This window comes from Calonectris borealis, chromosome 1 (genome assembly GCF_964195595.1).
Source record: "Calonectris borealis chromosome 1, bCalBor7.hap1.2, whole genome shotgun sequence".
Classification (NCBI taxonomy): Eukaryota; Metazoa; Chordata; class Aves; order Procellariiformes; family Procellariidae; genus Calonectris; species Calonectris borealis.
Genome location: NC_134312.1, coordinates 971,509 through 993,817, shown reverse-complemented (window position 1 = coordinate 993,817; position 22,309 = coordinate 971,509). Strand labels below are relative to the sequence as shown.

General features: G+C 65.8%; 1 protein-coding gene across 1 annotated transcript in view; it reads right to left on the bottom strand.

The window, feature by feature from the left end:
- The window catches only part of SND1 (staphylococcal nuclease and tudor domain containing 1), a 138,017-nt gene that overhangs the window by 55,063 nt on the left and 60,645 nt on the right, over positions 1-22,309 (bottom strand). Inside the window, exons 12-14 of the mRNA XM_075141220.1 lie at positions 18,819-18,919; positions 7,526-7,636; positions 1,961-2,033 (exon numbers count right to left, since the gene is read on the bottom strand). Coding sequence (XP_074997321.1) covers positions 1,961-2,033; positions 7,526-7,636; positions 18,819-18,919 — 285 coding nt within the window. The remainder of the gene's footprint in view (positions 1-1,960; positions 2,034-7,525; positions 7,637-18,818; positions 18,920-22,309) is intronic.

Below are 22,309 nucleotides of genomic sequence, written 5' to 3'. Positions count from 1 at the left end.
ATGGAGCCACTCCGCCACTAGCGCCGTGCCTGCACCGGTGCCCCTGTGCCCCAGCGAAACAGCTCAGCAGCAATGCCGCCTGCTCTCTGCCGAGCAAACCGGCGCCGCGGCTGGGAGCGCGCAGGGGGACCGAGCCCTCCCCCTCGGATGCTGCCCGGGTGCGGAGCGGGAGAGCCGCCATTCCTCCTCCTGCCGTTCCTCGGCCCCAGCCGAAACTGCTGCAGGGGTCGCATGCAACGGCGCAGCACCGGTCCTGGACACCCCGCCGTGGCAGCCGGGGCCGCCGCGCCTCGACAAGCACCCACGTCCCTGGGGGCCGGGGCTGAGCGCTGCTGCTGCACGCATTGCACCACGCGGGTTTGGCAGCGGCACGGGGGCTGCGGGGCCACGGCTGGGACGGAACGGCTGGTGACTGCCATGCCGCGCACAGCCACCTCTGCCCCACGGCTCACTGTCCCTGCATGGCCGGCAGCTCCTGCCATCGGGGTCACCAGCACCCCAACACATCGCCTTCCCCCCCGAGCCCTGCCTGGCTCGTGCCTCCCATCCCGGCGCAGCACCGGAGAGGCTCCAGTTTGGTGCCGGGGAGCTGGGACCGACGGCCGGGAGGGAGAGCAGCGCCCGGGGAATCGCGATGCACACCCTCCCACCGCCCCGAGCCCCGCGGGGCCCCGGGCACGGGTGCTCGCCGAGCCCGGCGCGTGCCCGGGCAGCGGGAGGAGCGCGCCGACGCTAATTCACGCTGAATTATATTGGCAGTGGTAAAGCACCCGCTGTCAGTTCGGCGCGCGCCCGCATCCATCACGCCGCACAACTGCTGACACGCCGCTAACTAAGGCCGGGATCAATTTACAGAAAACTATTAAAGATTAAAAAAGATTAACAAATCTTCATAAAAGCCGTGATGTATTAGCCTAATTTTGTTTGCAGGGGCCCTCCCCCTCCCATCCAGCTCCAACCCTTTTGCTTGCTGCCCTGATTGAGTTACGGGGGCTCCTAACGATCCCGGCAGCAGCACGGCCCCGGCGCGGGAACCCTGCCGGGCCAGGGGCCGGGGGGCTCGGAGCAGGGACGTCCCCGCATCCCACCACCGCCGGCTTGTCTCACTCTTTGCGGGCAATCGCAGCAGCGTGTGTTTTTTAGAAGCCTAAAAGGCAGCCGAGCCCCGGGGAGCCGGCAGCTCTGCCGCGGGGGTGTCCCCAGCCCCCTTCATCGTGCCCTGTCCGGCAGGGACCCCCCAAGGGTTTGCCTGGGGAGGATGAGACGTCTCCATCTCACGAGCAGCAGACACCGCTGCAGACCCCCACAATTAAAAGCAGGGTGGGAAGCTTGTGCGGGCAGGAATTGGGGTGCCCAGGACAGCGCTCCGTCCCCCGAGGACACGAAAGACCTTCTCGAGAGCCGGGGCATCAAACCCCGGATGGACGCACGGACGCAGCTCCTGTCTGCTGGTTTATGAACGTATCCGGCACGGCCGCGGGAGCCCCGCGCTGCAAAACCCTGCGGCACCGCAGGGTCACCTTTGTCACCGGAGCTCGGGGCGATGCCAGCACGAGGCACGCGGTGAGACCTCCCCCGCCCCCCGGAGAAGAGAAACCCCAGGAGGAATCTCATTTCACCCTTTCGGGGTGCGCCGGGGGTGACAAACAGCTTCTGCAGTGGCTCTTGGGGGGCCACCAGCCCCGGCGGAGGAGGAGGATGGGCTGCGTGCTCCCTCACGCCATCCCCAGCTGGGTGTCCTGGCTGCTCCGGCAGACCCCGGCAAAGCCGGCGGGCAGGCGCTGTGCCTGCAGAATTCCCACGCGTCCCACATGCAACGAGCGGGACCACGGGCCGTGCAGGAACGCCGGCACCCGGCACCTCTCCAGCTCTGCTCCACGCACCCCATCCCGGCAAACAACCCCACACGTGGCACAGCCGGCGCAGCCGCTCCCCGCGCCGCACGCCGGAAGGTCCTTACCCCGGAGATGTCGGCCACCCGGTGAATCGGCACCTCCTTCTTGCTGTGCAGCCCTTTGCCGTTCTTGATAGCCCTGCAAAAGAGAGGGGGCACGAGCCGTCAGCGCCCGCCGCGGCGGCTGGAAGGGCTGGCATTGCCCCCCGCACCCACCCGGGGAGAGACCGGCCGGCTCGTTAGCCTGCTAATCCCAATTACCGGCCTTCGGCAGCTCACCTGAGCTCAGCACATACCTGATCAGAGGGACCACCCGTCCCCGTCACCAAATTAAATTGCTTTGCTCCCCACACAAAGGGAGGGATCAACAGGAAGGCGAGGGCCCCGGCAAGACGCAAAATTAATACCTGTTTCTTTCAGCGCTTCATCACATGAAGCATTTTAAATGCAAAATACGCGGTGAACGCTCCAATTCTAATGGAAATAAGTTCCTCCCAGGTTAAAATAATAGAGACGATAAGGAGCCTGAATGAAGCAATACCACTTCACGGCTGAAAAATGTGCCGGTGCCCCAGACCTGATGCCGGACCTGGTTCTGCAGCACAGCGCCGAGCCACCTCGGATGCCGGCTGCCGTGCCGGCTCTGCCTGGGGAGGAGGGTGCAGCACCGGGTCGGGATCAACCTCCGGACCCGGCCATGGACGGGATTAGGGACACCGCTCTCCAGCAGAGCCGCGGCCGTCGGCTTGGGACCGAGCACCACGGCCCCAGAGCAGAGCCCGGGACCGCGGCGCTGCCGGTCCTCACCCCCCGGCTCCCGGGGAGCACCCGCAGCCGAGCGGCACGGGCAGAGTCGGGGTGCGCGCTGCCCCGGCGCCGGGCTTGTCGCCTCGGTGGTGGACGGCGAGGGCAGCTGCACCGGCGACCCAGCAGCAGATTGATTTGGTTTTCATGCAGTTCACGGCCGGGCTGGCTTCTTGCCGGGCGCGGGAGGGAGCGGAGGCAGCGCTGCCCTCGGCCGAGCTGCCTGCGGGTGAAAGGGCAGCAGACATTCATTAGAGCTCCTTCCCTTGACAGGTTTGTCCTTTCCAGCTTCCAAAGGCCAAACTTATTTGCCAGGTGTTACCGGCGCAGAGCAGAAGCGAGCGGGGAGCTGCTGCCCGCTGCCGCCCTGCCCGCGCCGCGCCGAGGGTGAGCACGCTTGGCACAGCCGGGGCGAGCTCCCGAGGCTGCTCGTGAGCCCCCTGCTCGGCGTCTTTTGGGCTGGGGCTGTTTTTTAGTCCACCAGCAGCAGGGTGGCGAATCCAGCAGCCCAAGCGGGGCTGGAAACCAGGTCCCTGCCCCACATCTCCCAGAGGATGCTGCGGCCCCGGCCCGGGCTTGCCAGCGCCCGCAGCCGGGCCAGGTGGAGACTTCGGCTCATCCCAAAGGATGCCCGGAGCCGGGGACTTCGCCAGCAAAGCCAGCCCTGCTTTATCAGCGCTGGTCCCCTGTCCCCCAGTGCTGCAGGACGTCCCTCTGCAACGGGAGGGCAGGCGGCAGGAGTTCAACCTCCTTTCACCACCTTTCGTCCCCACGCTACAAGACGCTCCTGTAATTCAAGCGACAAGCTGCTGCGCCCCGCGGTCCCCCCGATTCACCCCTTCCCCACGGGCACAGCCCGGGCTGCCGGTCCTCGGGCTCCTGCAGCAGGCTGGAAATGAAAGCTCCTCATTTTTCAAGCCTACCTAATAGCTGCTCCCAGGCAGGAGACACGAATTTGTTCAGAGTGGACCGTGATAATAATAAAAATACAAGGGGAAAAATTCAAAGCCCCTGCCGAGGCTTTGTACAGCAATCAATTTGCTGAGCTGGATCATTGGAGGAGCTGTCTGGAAGAAGCCAACCTGTTAAATCAGCAAAAGGATTTCTCCTTTCTCCCTCGCCCTCCTTTGAGACGCCCCTCCCCGCTCAGCGCTGCACCCAGGGATAAGTGGCTTGGCAAGAAATAGCTTTTTTTTCAGGAAAGCAGCTCTTCCCCCAGGTTAAGAAGAAAGACAAAGTTAAACAAGTGCCATAACACCCGGCAGGCTGGAAACCAGAGCAAGGGCAGCCAGGGATGCACGTCCTTGCGCCGCGTCGGCGCAGGGATGCGGGCGGTGTGACGGTCCCCGCCGGGACGAGGTCACTCCATGCATGAGCTCCGTGTCCCCGCAGCCACCCCGCCAGCTCCAGAGCCTCTCCTCCCTGCCGCAGGTTTGCCAGGGCGGCAGGGAAGGGCAGCTTGCCCTGCCGGGCTGGGGCAGGCAGGGACGCTGGCAGAGCCCAGGGCTGAAGCAGGCAGCCCTGCCCGCAGCGCGGCGTCGGCGCGTGGTCCGGGAGCAGAAAGCAAGGCTGGTGGGATGGGAAAACCGATCCCCTCCTTGCTAAATACCCCGCGGAGGGGCCAAGCAGGCAACGGCAGCTCAGTCCGAGCAGATCCGACTCCGGCCTTTGCTGAAGAGCTGGGAAGGTTAAAGGATTTTGCAAACCCAAGCAGCGACCATCCAAACTGCTCAAAGCCCACCTCCCCGGGGAGCTCCGGGCCCTGCACCCCGGTCTCACCCCGAACCTCCCGTTCCCCTGGGGAGCTTGCTTCTGCCCCCGGCATCGCCCCGGAGCCGCCAGCTCCTCTGCCCGGTGGGAGGCAGCCACCGAACCGGTGGCCACGGCTAATGGCATGGCTGAGCCGCCTCCGCCACCGGCACGACCCCCTCCACCGCGGGCAAGGGCAGCAGCGCGCGGGGCCGAACCGCAGCCCCTTCCCTGGGAGTGAGCGGGACATCCGAGCGTCCCCATGTTCGGGACATCCGAGCATCCCGATATTTGGCACATCCGAGCTCGGATCTGCCCCGCACCCAGAGCGTGGCTGCAGGCTCCATCCGCCACATCCAACCCCGGGTATCCCAGTGCCCAGCTGGAGGATCGCCCGCGCCGGAGCGCTCTGAGATGCTGATTTAATGCCAGGCACATCCGCTTTCTAAAAGGCACATCTAAAAGGCACATCTAAAAGGCACATCTAAAAGGCACATCTAAAAGGCACATCGCTCGGCAATGAGGCCCCAAGCAATCTGCCGGCCGCCGATCCCACGCCGCACGGGGTAGAGGGGGGAAAGGGAGTGCGAGAGCCCATTTATCAACCTTCCCCCTCAAAAGCGAGAGCCTTGCAGTAAAACTGAGCACAGTCTTGCACAGCGGGCTGGCAGAAACCACGCCGCAACCCCCTCAAAGCTGCTCTCCCCTGCTGTCGGCACAGCGCCGTCAGCTGCTGCCAAACTTGCTGCCGAGGAGGAGCTGAAATCCCACCGCCCCGCTGGGCCCAGCCGTGCCACCGCCCCCGGAGCAGCCGGAGCCGCGCCAGCGCCCGCGGGGGCACGGGAGCAGCGCCGGGGGGGGACCGCAGGGTGGGTGACAGCTCAGCCGGAGGGGAGCAGCACCAGGAGAGGAAAGGGGTGCCCTTGCTCATCCCCATGCGACCCTTGGGTAGGACGGGATGCGGACAGATGGGGTGCAGCCCGCTCCGGGCTTCTCCGCGCGGAGCAGCAAGGCTTGGGCACAGCTCTCTGTGCGGGGACGGGGGCAGGGACACAGCCCTGGTGCGGGGGGCACTGGGCTGCAAGGGGGGTTGAACAATGTGGTCACCTCCTGCAGGGAGCTGGACCGAGCACAGCTGGACCGTGCACGCCTGCATCACATGTGCCTGGGCCATGCACGCCTGGACTGTGCACACCTGGACTGTGCACAGCTGGACCATGCACACCTGCACTGTGCACACCTGGACCATGCACATCTGCACTGTGCACGCCTGGACCGTGCACACCTGCACTGTGCACGCTTGGACCGTGCACACCTGCACTGTGCACACCTGGACCATGCACATCTGCACTGTGCACACCTGGACCGTGCACACCTGCACTGTGCACGCTTGGACCGTGCACACCTGCACTGTGCACACCTGGACCGTGCACATCTGCACTGTGCACGCCTGGACCATGCACACCTGCACTGTGCACAGCTGGACTGTGCACACCTGCACCGTGCACAGCTGGACCGTGCATGCCTGGACCATGCATGCCTGGACCGTGCACGCCTGGACCATGCACACCTGGACCGTGCACAGCTGGACCATGCACACCTGCACTGTGCACACCTGGACCATGCACATCTGCACTGTGCACGCCTGGACCGTGCACAGCTGGACTGTGCACGCCTGGACCGTGCATGCCTGGACCGTGCACAGCTGGATGACACGTGCCTGGGCCATGCACCCTGGGCCACGAACGCCTGGACCGTGCATGCCTGGACCACGCACAGCTGGATCACACACACCTGGACTGTGCAACCTTGACCATGCACAGCTGGACCATGCACAGCTGGACTGCGCGCAGCTGGATCACACACACCTGGACTGTGCAACCTTGACCATGCAACCTCGACCATGCACAGCTGGACTGCGCATAGCTGGATCACGCGTGCCTGAGCCATGCACCCTGGACCGTGCACAGCTGGACCACGCAAAGCTGGATCAGACCCGCCTGGCCCGTGGAACCCCAAAGCGCACATCTGGAGCACGCACGCCTGGGCCGTGCACCCCAGGACAGCGACTCGGGAAGACGGGCGCTGCCCGAGGGAGGCAACGCTTCGCGCTTCCCTCCCACCCCAGCGACGCACAAGCACCGGCCGGCTGCGGGCACCGACGCAACCTGCTCGGGTGCGTCCCTGCCCGCACGTGAGGTGCAGGCAGGCAGCAGAGCTGGCAGGGCTGCCCGGTCAGGCAGAAAACGCAGCCCTTTCCACTCCTCCCAGCTGGCAGAGAAGGCGGGCAGCGCGCCCCTGCCTGCATCAGCGTTTCTGCCGCCTCTGCCGAGGCCGCGGCGCGGGGAAGCATCCACACGGATTTTTCTCACCACGATAACCTCAACCTAATTACAAGAGGCCAGAATGTGTCTCAAGTCCTTCGGATCGGCTCGGACGTCACAGGGTCTAAATGCAATTACTTCCCCGGCAGACAGGCCGGGGCAGGAAGGCTGCGGCAGCGCTCTGCCGGGCTCGCCGCCCCGAGGAGCGGAGCGGGGCCCTTTGAACCACGGCGTGATGCACGCAATGGGCCGTGAGACTCCAAACAACCTCCCAGGCATTTTGCAAATGTTATCTGCCTTCAGCTGCCTACAGGCAGCTCCGGCATTAACATGGAGAACCCGCCACGCAGCGCGATGTTTCCCACTGACTCACGGCGCGCCTGGCCCTCCGCCAGCGCCGAGCCCGTCTGCGGCACCAGCGCCGCGCCGGCAGCACGGAGGAGGTCGGGGAGGAGAGGGGGGCACACGCAGCTGTGTGGGAGGATTTTGGCTGCCGAGGAGTCGGGGGGCCTGGAGCCGGGGCGAGCGGAGACCTTGCGGAGCCTACGGAGGGGAAAGGATGCTCGCCCCGGCCAGGAGGGATGCGGGGCAGGGAGGCCACCCCCAGCAGCGGGGACAGACGGATGGACGGGGACACCGCGGGGATGGACGGGGGGGATGCGGTGCAGCTCTGCACCTCCCTGTGAGACACCCCGAGAGGCAGCACGGGCACCCCATGGCGGGGGGAGCACCACCACCCCGGCACGGCACTCACCGAGCCTCCGCGGCCAAGAGCTCGTCGTAGTGCGAGGATCTTTGGTCGTCGTCTTGCCGGTAGCGGATGACGGTGGCCAGGCCCTTGCTCACCAGCGCTTCGGCGATGTTGCTGCAAGAGAGGAAAGCGGGCGCTCAGCGCCGGTGGCGGGGCGCAGGGGCCCATCTCCCCCAGCACCCACCAGAGCCGGACCCCGTGCATCGCGCCGGTCCCTGACACCGGCGGGGTCAGACTGCCAGGGTGGGGAAGGGAGACCCCCCACCCCGTTTCACGCCGCTGGCCAAGGGAAGGTGCTTGGAGCAACGTCTCACAATTAACGGGGACTTTTGGGCACGGCCGAGGGGTCCCCACGTGAGCATGCAGGAGCCGGACCTCTGCGGTGGGGGATCTCCCGGCAGCACCCCAAAACCCCCGCATGACTCCCCAAAACAAGAGGGGTCAGCACCCCCGGGCCGTGGGAACCTTCTCCTTGATTCCCATTGCTTTTTTATCCCTGCCATGCCCTCATCGGAGAGGGGAGGTCGGCGCTGGCCGGGCTCGGGGGCCGGCTGCCAACGGGCGCCACGTGCCGAGGCGGCGCGGTAAATTGGCTGCCATTACACACTGCTGCTTTAAACAAATTCATAAATTCTACTTCGCTGAGCGCATCTGTAATTCTCCTCCAATTACACAGGCAGGGCATGGAGCACTAATTCACTACTTTAAAAAAAAAGCACATATAGATATGTATGCATGGGGGGCCCGATCCATTCGCGAGCGCCGGGGGCACCCCCTGCCCTGGGGAGGGGGAAGGGCAGAGCCATCACCAGGAGCTGAAAATAGGTCTCGCCTCGGAGCAGGGGGAAAAAAAAAAAGATTTGTAAACGAGGAAATAAGCTGCAGCAGGAGGCAGCTGCAGAGGTAGCGCTCGAAATGCCAAGCAACCAGGAATAAGCACCTACAGCTATTTTGGGCACGAACAGGAGGCTGTGCCGGGGGGAGGCGAGCGCAGCGCTGGTGGCACCCGCGGCGTCCCAGCGGCCCCTCGACACCGCGGTCTGCCCCGACGGGCGATGTCAAGGTTTGGGCAGAGCTGGGTGCCAGGCTCCGTCCCCGGGTCCCCAGCGCCTTGGGAGCAGCGGGGCACAGCCTGATGGCAACGGGCAAGAGGTGACCCCGTTAGGGACGAGCTGCGGGGACGCCCGCCCGGGTCCCCATCCGTGGGTTCCCCCCAGCAGAGCTGCAGAGCCATGGGGCGATCCGGAGGTGAGAGGCAGCAGCACCCCGAAGACACACAAATCTGCACGAGGTGCCCGGTGGGCTCCTGCCCGCCGATGGGTGCTGGTAGGTCCAGACCTCCCCAGCAGCTCGGTGCCAGCCCGGTCCCCTGCGCCGGGGCGAGCAGCCGAGGTTGCTGCTGGAGGGAGCCCCCCAGCCGTCTGCAGCTGAGCCGATGCGGCGAGGAGTTGCAGGACGCGGGGGGCAGCCGCAGCCCGTCTCAACCATGCTTGCCGCTCGCCGTCGTGCCTCTGCGCCGTCCCACGGCCCCGCGCATCACTCGGTGCGTGAGCGGGGACACGCGTCACCAGGAGATTTTTGCCCAACACACACCGGGGGAGACGCCCAAGCGAACGTGAGGCCAGAGGCTCTGGTGATGGGCACGCTGGGGAGCTGCCCACCCAGCCCCTGCTGCAGCAGCGCCCTGCTTGGTGGGTGCTGCACCCAGAAATGCTGCCTCCCTCCCACCCCCGTGTCGGGGAGCTGCAGCTGCACCCCCGAAGCAGCATTATCTGCAGCACGTCCTCAACCTGACCCCCCACGGGGACAAGCCCCAGACGGCGATCACCACCAGCCCCGGGCAGGACGGCTCCTTCCCCAAGCAGGAACCCCTGGGGCACCCCTTCGTGTCCCATGTCCCCGCCCCAGGGCTCGGGAGCAGGCACCTCTCCAGCCCTGACGGGACTTCCGTGCTCGTGCAAAGCCCGGCTGGATCTGGGCTGGGGGTCCCCATCAGCCCCCCGGTTTGCAGCCTCCAGAGGAGATGCCCAGCCCTGCACCCCGCACCCTGCACCCTGCACCCTGCACCCTGCACCGGCCGGGCCGCTCCATCCCCACCCATCTCCCGAGCCCCGTTCTGGGGAAGGGAGCAAGGGGGGCGGCGGGGCAGGATCTGGGAAGAGCAAAGGAGATTAAAACCCAACATGGAAAGCATCAGGAAACAACTGTGCTAGCAAGCGCCCCGTCTGCTCGCTGAACGGACAATTTTATTCTGCCCCCAGCACTCGTGAAGTGTTGTAATCTTGTTGCCACCTCTGTTTGATGGCTTCATTTATTCAGCAATATCATGGTTATGGCTTTTTATAAGACAAGCAAAATTGCCAGCGTTTGCTCCCACCGCGCTGCTGGGTCCTAAAGGAGCCGGGACGGGCTGGGGCTGCGCACGGGGAGGGCGGCCGCGCTCCCCCCGCCTTTTCGGTCCCCAACGGGCTCTGCAAGAGGAGACGGAGGCACCCGGCGCAACCACTGATCTGGACCAAAAGGTGCCGGTCCCGGCTGCTGCCACCCCCAAGCATCAGCCGCGGTGCAGGAGGCGCCCGGCCGGGGGGGCCCCTCCTCGGCGCCAGCATCGCCTCCCCCGGGGGCTGCGCGCCCAGCACGGGGCCACCGAGCCTCCGCTCCCGCTCTGCCGCAGCCCGGCCCCAATTAAAGTTTCAGAGATGACGGGACCGAGAGCAAATGGGAGGCGTTGGGCGGCCGCAGGGCTTGCGGGGATGCCGCAGCGCCCGGCTGCCTCAGTTTCCCTGCCCCCAGCAGCCGTGCTGGGACCCTGCGCAGCTCCAGCACTGGGCACCAGCCGTTCCCCCAGCAAACGCTTCTGCTCCACTGCAGAGCCCTGTGCCATCTGCGAAGGAGAATTAGCCGAAGGAGGGCTAACCCCCCCGGCTCCCCTGCCTGCCCCGTGTCCCGCAGCCCGGGACCAGCTCTCGCCTGGGTTCGTGCTCCTCCAGCGGAAGAAAAAGCGCCTCCACCCCAGGAACGCCCGCCCTGGAGCGAGCACGTCGGCTCCCCGGCGCGACGCAGCACTTGCAGCGGGTCCCGGGCGGGCACAGCCCGCAGCCGGCCGGGCTGGAACCCAGTCAGGGCATGGGGGATGCCACGGAGACCCCTGGTTCCTGCCTCCACCCTCGTTAACCTGAGAGCCCAAACGGGTCTGGCAGGGTGGGAGGTACCCGGGAACTCTGCCTTGTGGGGTGACGGGGAGGAGAGAAGCCACCCGCACCCCACCACGGGGCGAGGGCACCCCTCCTGCACCCTGCTGCGCTGTGCAGGGCTCAGGCTCTCCCGGTCACCTGCCGGAGAGGAGGATGGGGAGGACAGAGCCCACGGGGTCTGTCCCCCAGGGGCCACCAGCCCCCTCCCCAACGCACCCACCCAGCCCGGAGCCCTGCATCCCCCTCCCCATCCCAGCTGCATTCCACTCCCCATCCCAGCCGCATCCCGCTCCCCATCCCAGCAGCACCCGCTCTCCATCCCAGCCGCATCCCGCTGCCCATCCCAGCCGCATCCCGCTCCCCCTCCCAGCTGCATCCCGCTCCCCCTCCCAGCTGCATTCCACTCCCCATCCCAGCCGCATCCCACTCCCCCTCCCAGCTGCATCCCGCTCCCCATCCCAGCCGCATCCCACTCCCCCTCCCAGCCGCATCCCGCTCCCCATCCCAGCCGTCCATGCCCACCCCTGCCCCATCCCCCAGCGCTTTAATCCCCTCCGCTCCGAGCGGATAAGCAGCTATTCCCGCACTAGACTCCAGAAGTATCCAATATGCATGAAATCAAAGTTTTCATCATTTCCACCGGTCAAAGGGCAGCAAGCATTAAATCCCAGAATACCGGGATTAATGGAGGGATCATTAAAACCCTCATCTTAAACCACCTCTGCAGCCAGCGCCGGTGACCCTGCCGTATATCACAGCCGGGTCAGAAGGAAACAAATCCCAATTCCAGAGCGGGTTTGCCGAGCCTCCGAACGGGGAGAGCCGCGCACGCCGTGGGGAGGGCGGCGGAGGCACCGGGCCCTGCGCCTTCATCCACCCCTCATCCCCCTCGCCGGGGCGGATGGGACCGTATCGGGATGATGCCGATGGGACTTCGTTTGGGAAGCCTGCAACAGCCACCGGTGCTCTGGGGCGAGGGGACAGCCCGAGGAGGACGGGGAGCTCCCCAGGGCCCTTCCCACCTGGCAGCGCTTCGGACGCGTCCACCCAGGCCGTGCCGCCCTCAGCAGCTCCTGCAGCAACAGAGCCGCGGGACGGTGCTTTGCCAGCGCTGACACGGCGGCCTTCAACCCCCCGGTGCAACCAAGGACCCGGAGACCCAGCTCCGGCGCTGGTTCCTGCCATTCAGCACCGGTGCCCGCAGAAGGCACTTCACTCCCGAGGGACCCCCAGCGTGACCGAGAGCAAACCCCGCCGCGCACCGCAGCGTCCGGCCGCCTCCTGCACCATCCTGCCCGCAGGAACGACAGAAATCTCCTCCCCAGGACTGACCGCATTGCACTGAAGCCGGGGGCTCGGGGACGGCAGCACACGGTTGCCCCATTAACTCCAAGCTCCCGAGCTCGCAGCCACCCTGCTCCCCACCCAGCCAGGTCCCTGCCAGCGCCCTGCCAGCACCCAGCCTGGTCCCTGCCAGCGCCAGGCCAGGTGCCGAGCTCTGCCAGCCCTCGGCCAGCCGCCGGCAGCCGCGCAAAGCTCATCCTGACGGCCGAGCTCCCGGGGACGAGGCTGGCGGCAGACACCTCCTCCCCGTAGGAGGGAGCAGCTTGCAAAGCAGCAGCGAAATCTGGTCCCTTTCCCGAGGCTCGGGCTGCAAAAACCTCCTCGGCTCCTGGGCGCGAGCCCAGCTTTACCCTGGCACCGCGGCCCACGCAGGTAGCTCACTGCGCACATGGCTCCGCTGCGCACAGCGAGGCGCTGGCAGCCGGACCCCGCTCCAGCCCCGCGGGACCCCGGGGGGGTAAATACCCTGCGCCGCGCCGCCGGCACCTCTGGTGATGAAGCCGCCCCGGGCTCGCAGCTGCCCCTCGCCCCCGAAAGCCGGGCTTGGGTTTCCTCGTGGAGGGGGAAGCACGCGTCGGGGGCGGCGTGGAGCTGGCAGCGTGGCCACCAGCACCGCGGGGCTCCGGCGGTCCCCGGCCTCCCGCTGACCCCTCTGCGTTGCAAAGGGCATTTATTTCCCCGACACCCGCACAACAGCCCCTGGCTGGGCCCTCTCCCCATCGCTCGCCGCGTCCTTTCCCGAGCTCTGCGCCGGTGCACGGGGGCATTTTGCACAAGCCAGGATCATCACCCGGCTTTTTGGGTGAGGAGGGAGACGTTGGGGAGGAAGAGCAGCCCCGTGCCCACCCCCACGGCTGCAACCATCCCTCCATCCTGCCTCTTCTTCCCGGTGCTCACGCGACCCTGATCCTGCACGGGCAAGGAACGCCGCAGCCCTCCAGCACGCAGCCTTGCGCCGCACGTCCCCGGCCAGGAGAAGGGCAGAGTCCGGCCCTGCAGAGACGCATCCGAGTGCTGTTAGGGGGCTCGGGGAGACAGCAGTGAGTATGGAAATGCACCTCTCGGAAACGTTCAGGCACCCAAACCGCAGCGCCCTGGGCTTCGGTGAGCTGAGCACCATCCACTGCACGGCAAAAAGCCCTGGGACTGCACCAGGCAGGGAAACGTCTACAGCCCCCAGTGCCGCCCGGCTCGGAGCATCGCCTCCGCGCCCGGCTCCGGCTCAAAATGCTCCCAGGGGCTCAGGTCGCGCTCCTTGGGCGGCAGCTGGAGCCCCTCCTGCACCCTGCAACGGGTGCCTGTCCTGCACCCTGCAGCGGGAGCCCCTCCTGCACCCTGCAACGGGTGCCTGTCCTGCACCCTGCAGCGGGAGCCCCTCCTGCACCCTGCAACGGGTGCCTGTCCTGCACCCTGCAGCGGGAGCCCCTCCTGCACCCTGCAGCGGGTGCCTGTCCTGCACCCTGCAACGGGTGCCTGTCCTGCACCCTGCAGCGGGAGCCCCTCCTGCACCCTGCAGCGGGTGCCTGTCCTGCACCCTGCAGCGGGAGCCCCTCCTGCACCCTGCAGCGGGTGCCTGTCCTGCACCCTGCAGCGGGTGGCTGTCCCCGGGCACCCTCATGTAAGCAGCTCCCCGCCTTCCCCTGCCAGCACCGAGACCTCCCACCCATGGTCGGGGACCTGCGTGGCCGCGATGCTGCAAAGCCTCCGAGCGCCGGGACGGCAGAGCAGCTGGAGCGGGTCGCAGGACCTCGCCCAGCACCCCATTCCCAGCAGTGGCACGGAGCAGGACCAGCCCACGCCGCTGGCCACCTTGGGCAGGCGCCTCCAGCCCCCAGCAGCCCCTGAAGCCCAGTACACAGCCAGGGGAAGCGGTGCCACGGATTGCATTAAAAAACCCCAAACCCACCCCCCTTTGCTTTGATCCCAACTCTGAGCAGCTTCCTTGGATGCTCTGACTTCATCCCTGGAAAGGGGAGTGAAAAAGTGTCCCCTTGTCACCCTCCCTGGGCCACTGGAAAGGCTGGATGCCCTGAGGGCAGCTGCTGGAGCTTGCAGAGCCGTGCCAGCGTCCCAGCGTCACCAACAACCCTGGCCATGAAATCCGGAGCCGTGCCAGCATCCCAGTGTCACCAACAACCCCGGCCATGAAATCCTGAGCCGTGCCAGCATCCCAGTGTCACCAACAACCCCGGCCATGAAATCCGGAGCCGTGCCAGCATCCCAGTGTCACCAATAACCCCGGCCATGAAATCCTGAGCCGTGCCAGCATCCCAGTGTCACCAACAACCCTGGACATGAAATCCGGAGCCGTGCCAGCATCCCAGTGTCACCAACAACCCCGGCCATGAAATCCTGAGCCGTGCCAGCATCCCAGTGTCACCAACAACCCCGGCCATGAAATCCTGAGCCGTGCCAGCATCCCAGCATCGCTAACATCCCCGGCCATGAAATCCTGCTGCATGAGTGCAAAAAAAAACCCCCCAGGGCTGCAAATCCTGAGGGAATCCCAAATTCTTTCCAGGTTTAGAGCTGGAAGTCCCACGGGGGCTGATCCTGGCACTCGGCTGGGTGCTGGGCACCCAGGGAAGCACGACGGGAGCACCATGATGGATGCGCTGCAGTGGGTGCATTGAGGAGGGGTGAGAGGTTTGGCTGCAATGCACCCGTTGCAGTGCACCCGCTGCAGGGCACCCGCTGCAGCGCATGCGCTGCAGCGGGTGCCCTGCAGCGGGTGCACTGCACCTGCAACGATCCCCCCCCCGCTGCTAGAAAGCGGACAAGGAAGAGGGGAGCAGGGATAACACCTTACAGAAGAACTTTCCTGACCGTGAATTAAACGCCAGGCTCCAGCCCTGCTCCCCGCTCCTCTCCCGCCCTGCTCGGGGAGCGGGGTGCAACCGCAGCCCCCCCCCGCTTCAAATAAAAGCATCTGGGGAGAAGCGCTGGAGCTGCGGCGCAGAGGGAAGACGCATCCCCCAGTTAAGCCCAGATTAAAGAATGGGAATATGAAAACGCAGATGAAAAGCTCTTTGCTGTGGAAAAAATCTTATTAGGCCGTGAAATATAGTTTTTGCCACTTAAAGAACGGCGGAGTGAAAAATGGCCGTTTGCAGGCCCCCCCCACCCACACCAAAACTCATTTCACAGTTTCCCCCCCGAAAATCCCAAAAGGAAGTTTTTCAGCAGCGTTTTCACCCACCGAAACCTCTCCGGCTCTCGCCGCCTGGCACAGATTGGCACAGATTGCCAAAACCAGCCCCCCATGAGCCCCTCCCGCCGTGCCCAGAGGTGGCATCACCAAAACTCGCCATTTGTGCCAAATCAGCCCCAAAACGCAGCAGCCCGGCCCCGCTGCCTGCAGGGAACGTACCACCCCCGGCCGGGGCTCAGGGCTTTCCTTAAATTTGTTCTTCCTGATTTTCAGCAGCCTTTGCTCCCAAGCGTTTGCGCAGCCTCCGAGTCCCCCCGGGGAAGGGCTGCGGGGACGCGCCCCCGGAGCCAGACCCCTCGGGGGGTCGGGCGGATCCAGCCCCCCCGAACCCCGAACAGGAGGGCTGGCGGCAAGGGACCCCTCGCCGCTGGCCGCAGCCAGGCTCTGCCTGCGAACCGGCCGAAAATCCAGGCAAAGGGGTCCGGGGCCACCCCGAGGGATGTCCCAGAGGAGAGCCGGCGCTTCCCGAGGATCGGATCTAGCAGCCGCCTGTCACGCGAGGGGACGGGAGGACAGGACGCGCTGACGACGGCAGCACGGCCCAGGGCTGCCAGGAGCCGGGTGCTGTGGGATGTGACGGGATGCTGCTGGATACTGTGGGATGCTGCTGGATGTGATGGGATGCTGTGGGATGTGATGGGATGCTGCTGGATGTCATGGGATGCTGTGGGATGTGATGGGATGGTGTGGGATGTGATGGGATGCTGCTGGATACTGTGGGATGCTGCTGGATGTGATGGGATGCTGTGGGATGTGACGGGATGCTGCTGGATGTGATGGGATGCTGCTGGATACTGTGGGATGCTGCTGAATGTGATGGGATGCTGTGGGATGTGATGGGATGCTGTGAGATGTGATGGGATGCTGCTGGATGTCATGGGATGATGTGGAATGCTGCTGGATGCCGTGGGGCATTGCAGGATGCTGTGGGATGTCATGGGATGCTGCAGGATGCTGTGGTTTGCTGCCAGCCACTGTGGGATACTGTGAGATGTTGCGGAATGCCATGGGATGCTGTGGGATGTCATGGGATACTGTGGGGATGCTGCAGGATGCAATGGCATGCTGTGGAATGTCATGGAAGGCTGCAAGATGCCGTGGGATGCTATGGGATGCTGTGGGATGTCATAGGAAGCTGTGGAATGCCACAGGATATTGTAGGGATGCTGCAGGATGCTATGGGATGCTGTGGGATGTCATGGAAGGCTGCAGGATGCCGTGGGATGCTGTGGGATGTCATGAGAAGCTGTGGGATGCCGTGGGATGCTGCAGGATGCTATGGGATGCTGTGGGATGCCACGAGCTTCCCAAAGAGCAAAGGCTGGTGTGAACCCAGAGCCCGCACACGCATCCTCTCCCGCTGGTCGCAGCAGACCTGCCCCATCGTCCCCGGGTCCCTCTGCCACCACTTTGCGGGTGCCTCCACATTAATCGTGCCCGGGGCGCACGGGCACCCTCCCAACAGCACCCGCGGTGGGATGAGCCGTCCCTGTGAGCCCAGACCGGCACAGGAGGTGCCCGCGGGGCTCCCGACGTCCCGGCAGCGGCGGCCCCTTCTCCCTGTTTTCCGTGCCAGCGCGGCTTTGCTGTGACAGCCGAGCACAAACCTCTGACCTCTCCTGTGCTCAGCAGGGAGCAGCAGCGCCGGCAGCGGCGTAAACGCTGACAAGGCGCTCGGCACACCGGGCGCCGGCGGCGTGGGACGGGGAGGGCTGCGGCACGCGGGCACTGGGCAGGGCCATGCCAGGCAGCGGCATTCCCCAGCCAGGGATCAAGCTGGAAACGCTGGGGAGCTGGAAGGGAGAAGCGCGACGGACGCAGCGAGGGCAGCAGCCAGGCAGGCGCCAGGGAGCTGAAGGCCCCAGGATCAGGCAGGGGTTAGCGCCCTGCCCGGGCTGCCCGCCCCGGCGAGTGCCGGCGTGCTCAGCCTGCCAAGCAGGCTCAGCCCAGCCCGGATGCCAGGCGGACAAGCCAGGCTTTCTTCCCCGCTCCGTCCCCAGCGCGGCGCGGGCCGCACGGCACAGACCCTGCTCTGTTACGCCCACACCTTCGCTGGGACCGCAGCAGCCAAAGGACCCTGCGCCCAGCACCGTCCTCCACCGCCGCGGCGTGGCCGCGGGCAGCCGGGAGCAAAGGGGCTGCCCCACGCCGTGCCCCCGAGGCTTGCACGCCGCAGAGACGCTCCGGCGCCAGCTCCCAGCGCTCGCTCGGCTGACGCCTGATTACGGCGATGAAGTCAACGCGAGCAGCGGCCCTGCAAATTCACATCAGGTTTCCTCCCGAAACAGGGATGCGACTTGGGAGCTATCTGAAAGCAATTTGCAGCTGGAGACGCTAAGAGCGGGCGGCAGCGCTCGGCAAGATGCTCCCAAGATGGGAAATCCTGCCCCTCCACCGCGCCCGGCGTGGCACAAGCGCTGCCGGGAGCCTCCCGGGGCCGGCAGCACCGCAGCCGCCGGGCACGGGGAGAGGCCGGTGGGTTTTGCACCGCACGCTCCACTCCTTGAGGACCCAAGACCTCATCTTCCTACAAACAGCCCCAAAAATGCAGTGGCCGGGTTGTCCCTCCCGAAAACCCGGCGAGACACGCTCGGCTGGAGAATTAGCTCCCCGGGGACGCGGTTAAAGCACCACTGAATAAACCGGGTGGGTTTAAAGCTGGTGCGGGCAGCGCAGGAGAGCAGGGCTGCTCCGCTGGGCTCTGCCACGCCCGGCATCTCCGTCCGGCAAAGCCCTTTAGGCTCCTGCTGCCGCAGTTTCATCCCGGGAGCAGCATCCCAGTACGGCCCAGCAGCGAGCACGGAGCAGCCCCAGCTCCGGCACGGGTAGGGCTGGATCTCCTTTGCCACCGGAGTGGAAATTTAACCCACTCGTGAGATAAGCATCACCGAAGGTCACTCCACGAGTGCTTTAATTAGACCGGAGCGGGGTGACAGGGAGCTTTCCGGCTTCCCAGGCAGCACGGAGCCATGTCTCCCCGAGCAGCGAGATGCTCCGCAGCTTTCCCAGACCTTGGATTAAGGGGAAGAAAAGCGCAGCGCTGCAGCACTTTGGTTGCTTTCCAAAATAGCTGCTACAGGGGAAAAAAAAAAAAAGCAGCAGCAAGCAAACGGCCTGTGACAAATCACCCCTACGCAGCTCCTGGAGCTGCTGCCATCCGGATGCGCGCCTTGCCGGCACAACCTCTCCGTAGGGCCGCACCGGAGGAGCCCGGCACCCCCGTGTCCCGGGGGAAAGCCACCGAACCTGCCCGCGGCACAGAAACTGGGGGCAGGACTGGCGAGGGGGGGCTGCTCCGGCAGAACCCGCGCCGCTGCACCGCGTCACGGGGAGCAAACTGCCGGAGCTGGGGGTGGCAAGCGCAGGGGGTGCGGGTCTGCGGGGCCCCGGGCAGAGCGGGACAGCCGCCGGCACCGCACAGCCCCGCAGCGAGGACGAGCCACCCTCCTCCATCCCCGGTGCCCCCACAGCGTGCGGCAGAGCCCCGCGAAGCCGCGGCGAGCACCAGGCTGGAACGCTGTGCCCGGTTCCCCAGGGCCGCACTTACATTCCTCCGATGGAGACGGTGGCACACGTGCGCTCGGAGAAGGCGGGCACGGTCTCGGTGGCGCTGCTGGCCGGTCGGATGTAGTCCACCGTCACGTTCACCTGGGCGAGACAGACGGACACAGGGTGAGTCCAGCCCGGGGGCTCCCTGCACACCCCGTCCTCCCCCTGCCCCAAACCCCGCTGTCGGCCGGCCAGGCCCTGCACCTCCCCGTGCCCAGGTACAGGAGCCCTTTGCCAGCCGGCTGCTGGCACCGACGGTACCGGCAGCGAAGCAACATCTGACACGCGGCGCGTGAGCCAGGGCCGGGCACTTAAACCAGGAGCTCCCATGGCAGACAAGCTGCCGCCCCGGGCTCCTGGTACAGGCACTCGCGCTGCCAGGGGTACCCCGGTGCCTGCCAGGCACGCTGGCGAGCTCCCCGCGTGCCGGAGAGCCGCGGCAGGGATCCCGAGCGTGCAGCCAGCCCCGATGCCTCCTGGTTTACGGGTAATCGCATTGTGGCCTCTGGCAGGAGAGCTCGCCCGTACCTGCAGGTAGACGGAAGCCCAGCTCCCTGCTAAGCCGTAGCTGTCAGCTGGCATCAGCGTCGCCGACTCCGCGCCGAGTGGGACACGGAGGCCGGTTTGCAAAACGCTTTGGTGAGGCAGGGAGCAGCCCCGGGCACCCCGGAAACCCGACCGTGCACCAGCGCAGAGCTGCACCGTCCCCGGGTGCACTGCGCCCATGCCACCGCCACCCGCCTGCCCCGCACCACCCGCCTGGCTCTCAGCCGTGCCGGGGACAGGCACCGCCATCGCTCCCGTCCTCCCACAGAGAGGGGCAGCCGCGGCATTCGGGCACATCGGCTAGCTGGGGGGGCAACTTCTGCTGGATAACTGCACCTCCCGCCGCCCCGGGGCTCGGGACAAGCTGGCGGGTGCAGAGATGCTCACGGGTGCGATGGTGGCTCAGGTTCCCGGCACCGCAGCCCCCGGGCATCACCCTCCCAGCAGCTCTTGGCCGTCACCCCCCAGCAGCTGCCAGGCATCACTCCCAGCGCCCACTACAAGCAACCAGCATTTCCATCCTGTACCCGGCCTTCATGGTCCAGCCGGAGCCCCAGACCAGACCAGGAGCTGTGCTGCCATATCCGCCCCCTCCCCAGCTCTCTCGTCCCCTTGAGCAAGTCCCAGTCCTCGGCACCGCTCTCTTCCCGGCCGCGCTGCCCGCCCTCCTCCCCGCTCCCAGGATTCTGGGACCCCAGCTCTGGTGCATGTCCTGCAACGCTGCCTGAACCACTGGCTGCTCTCGCAGCTTCGCCCCCGGGTCGGGATACGCACGGCTGCGGGGCAGGGAGCACCGGGGCTGGAAGCATCGGAAGCACCGGCAGCACTGGCACTCGCCTGCACGGCAACATGGAGCTGCAATTCCCGGCCACGGCCGCGCAACAAACGGCGGGGAAAAAGGTACTGGAGTTAAAGGCCGAGTGCTCGAACGCTTCACGCAATCCCACATCCGTACGTGCCATTTCTACGCAAACCCAACCCAATCCCACCGCCTTCCCAGAAAAGCACCTCCCTCACCGCTTTACCGGCACTTCAGCCGGAGGAGGCTGAGGCTGCCCTGGGCTGGGGGACATGGGGGGACACGGGGGTGACACAGGGCTCCCCAGGGAAGCCCTGGTGCTGCCTCCCGCCGCCCCGGCCCAGCCGTGGGGCTGTATTTAGGCACTACAGCCTTCTTCCAGGTGTGCCGCCACACGGCACCGCGCCTGCCCCGCGCCGCCGGCTCTCAGCGCCGGCAGCTTGAGTCAAAGGGAGACAGAGAGGCTTCCAGCTCGGCGGTGCGAGGGAGCACCCGTAAACCCTTTCAAACCGTCGGCTCTTCCCAAGCCTTGCTTTTCAAATGAGCATAAAAATGCAAAAAAAGGTACGATTGCCTGACAAACCCCCGCCGTCAGCTCGCTCCCGCGTACAGCCGAGCTAATCAAGGTTTGCAGCAGCAAAAGAGGGGCCCTGGCAGGAAAGAGCCAATTAAGGGGAGAGGTTAAAGCAATTCCTCCCAGCGAAACTATTGTCATAACAACTGTAGGGGAAAAAAAGACAACGATTACTCCGAGAGGCAGGTTAGGAAATTCAAGCTACTACAGGGCTTTTTAAATGTCATCTGGCTCAACAGCGAGGCACGGCTCGCTTGGGAAACACCTCGCTTGGAATTAGGCGAAGAGTCTGGCGAAAGGCCGGCGGGAGGCCGGTGTCGGCTGGCGGGGAGCTCGCCCGCAGCCGGGGGGGACGGGGCATGCGCGACCCCACAGCTCGGGCTCGGATCCTGCAGCACCACGGGAAAGTGAGGGGGGATCGGGCTGGGTGTCACACCTCAGCCTGCAGCGGGGAAGCGACGCGTTGTGTCGCATTGCATTGCAAAGCATCACGCTGTGCTGCATCATATTGCGTTGCATTGTGGCGCGTTGCATTGCATTGCAAAGTGTTGCTTTGTGGCGTGTTGCATTGCTCTCCCCGGGGTGCTGAGCTCCGGCCGCAGCATTTACCCACCTCCCAGGGTGCTCCCGAGATGAAAGGTGCCGTGAAAGCACCCATGGCACTGTGACCAAGCCCCTGGGTATCGAAGGACCGAAACAGGGCTCCAGGAGCCGCCGTCAGCAGCACGACAGCAGTGGGAGCTGGCTGCAACCCAGGAATTAAAACCTTCCCATAATGAGCATTTTGGTCCCTCTCCTGCTAACGCCCCGCAGCCCCCGGGGCAGAGCTGCCCCCTAAGTGTCCCCTCCACGGCTGCCGGCTCGGAGCAAAGGCAGCAAACAGGCAGGAAAGCACGCCCGAAGTGCGCGTTTTGCTTCCTGCTTCCCTGCTCCTCGTGCACCCCCGTTCTCCCGTGCTTGCTCTCGGAGGCGTAACGCTCACCTTGGGCATGTGGTTTCACCAGTGGAAAATCAGCTCCCGAGAGAATCCGCAGCCCCGGCTCGGGCACCTCCTGCACCCCCAGTTCGGGCACCTCCCACATCTCCAGCCCTTGTTTGGGCACCTCCTGCATCCCCAGCCCCGGCTCGGGAACCTCCTGCACCCCCAGCCCTGGTTTGGGCACCTCCCGCACTCCCAGCCCCAGTTGGGGCACCTCCCACACTCCCAGCCCCAGCTCGGGCACCTCCCACACCCCCAGCCCTTGTTTGGGCACCTCCTGCACCCCCAGCCCCGGCTCAGGCACCTCCTGCACCCCCAGCCCTGGTTTGGGCACCTCCTGCACCGCCAGCTGTGACTCGGGCACCTCCTGCACCCCCAGCCCTGATTTGGGCACCTCCCGCACTCCCAGCCCTGGTTTGGGCACTTCCCGCACCCCCAGCCCCGGCTTGGGCACCTCCTGCACCCCCAGCCGTGACTCGGGCACCTCCTGCACCCCCAGCCCCAGCTCGGGCACCTCCCGCACCCCCAGCCCTCACTTGGGCACCTCCTGCACCTCCAGCCCCGACTCGGGCACCTCCCGCACCCCCAGTC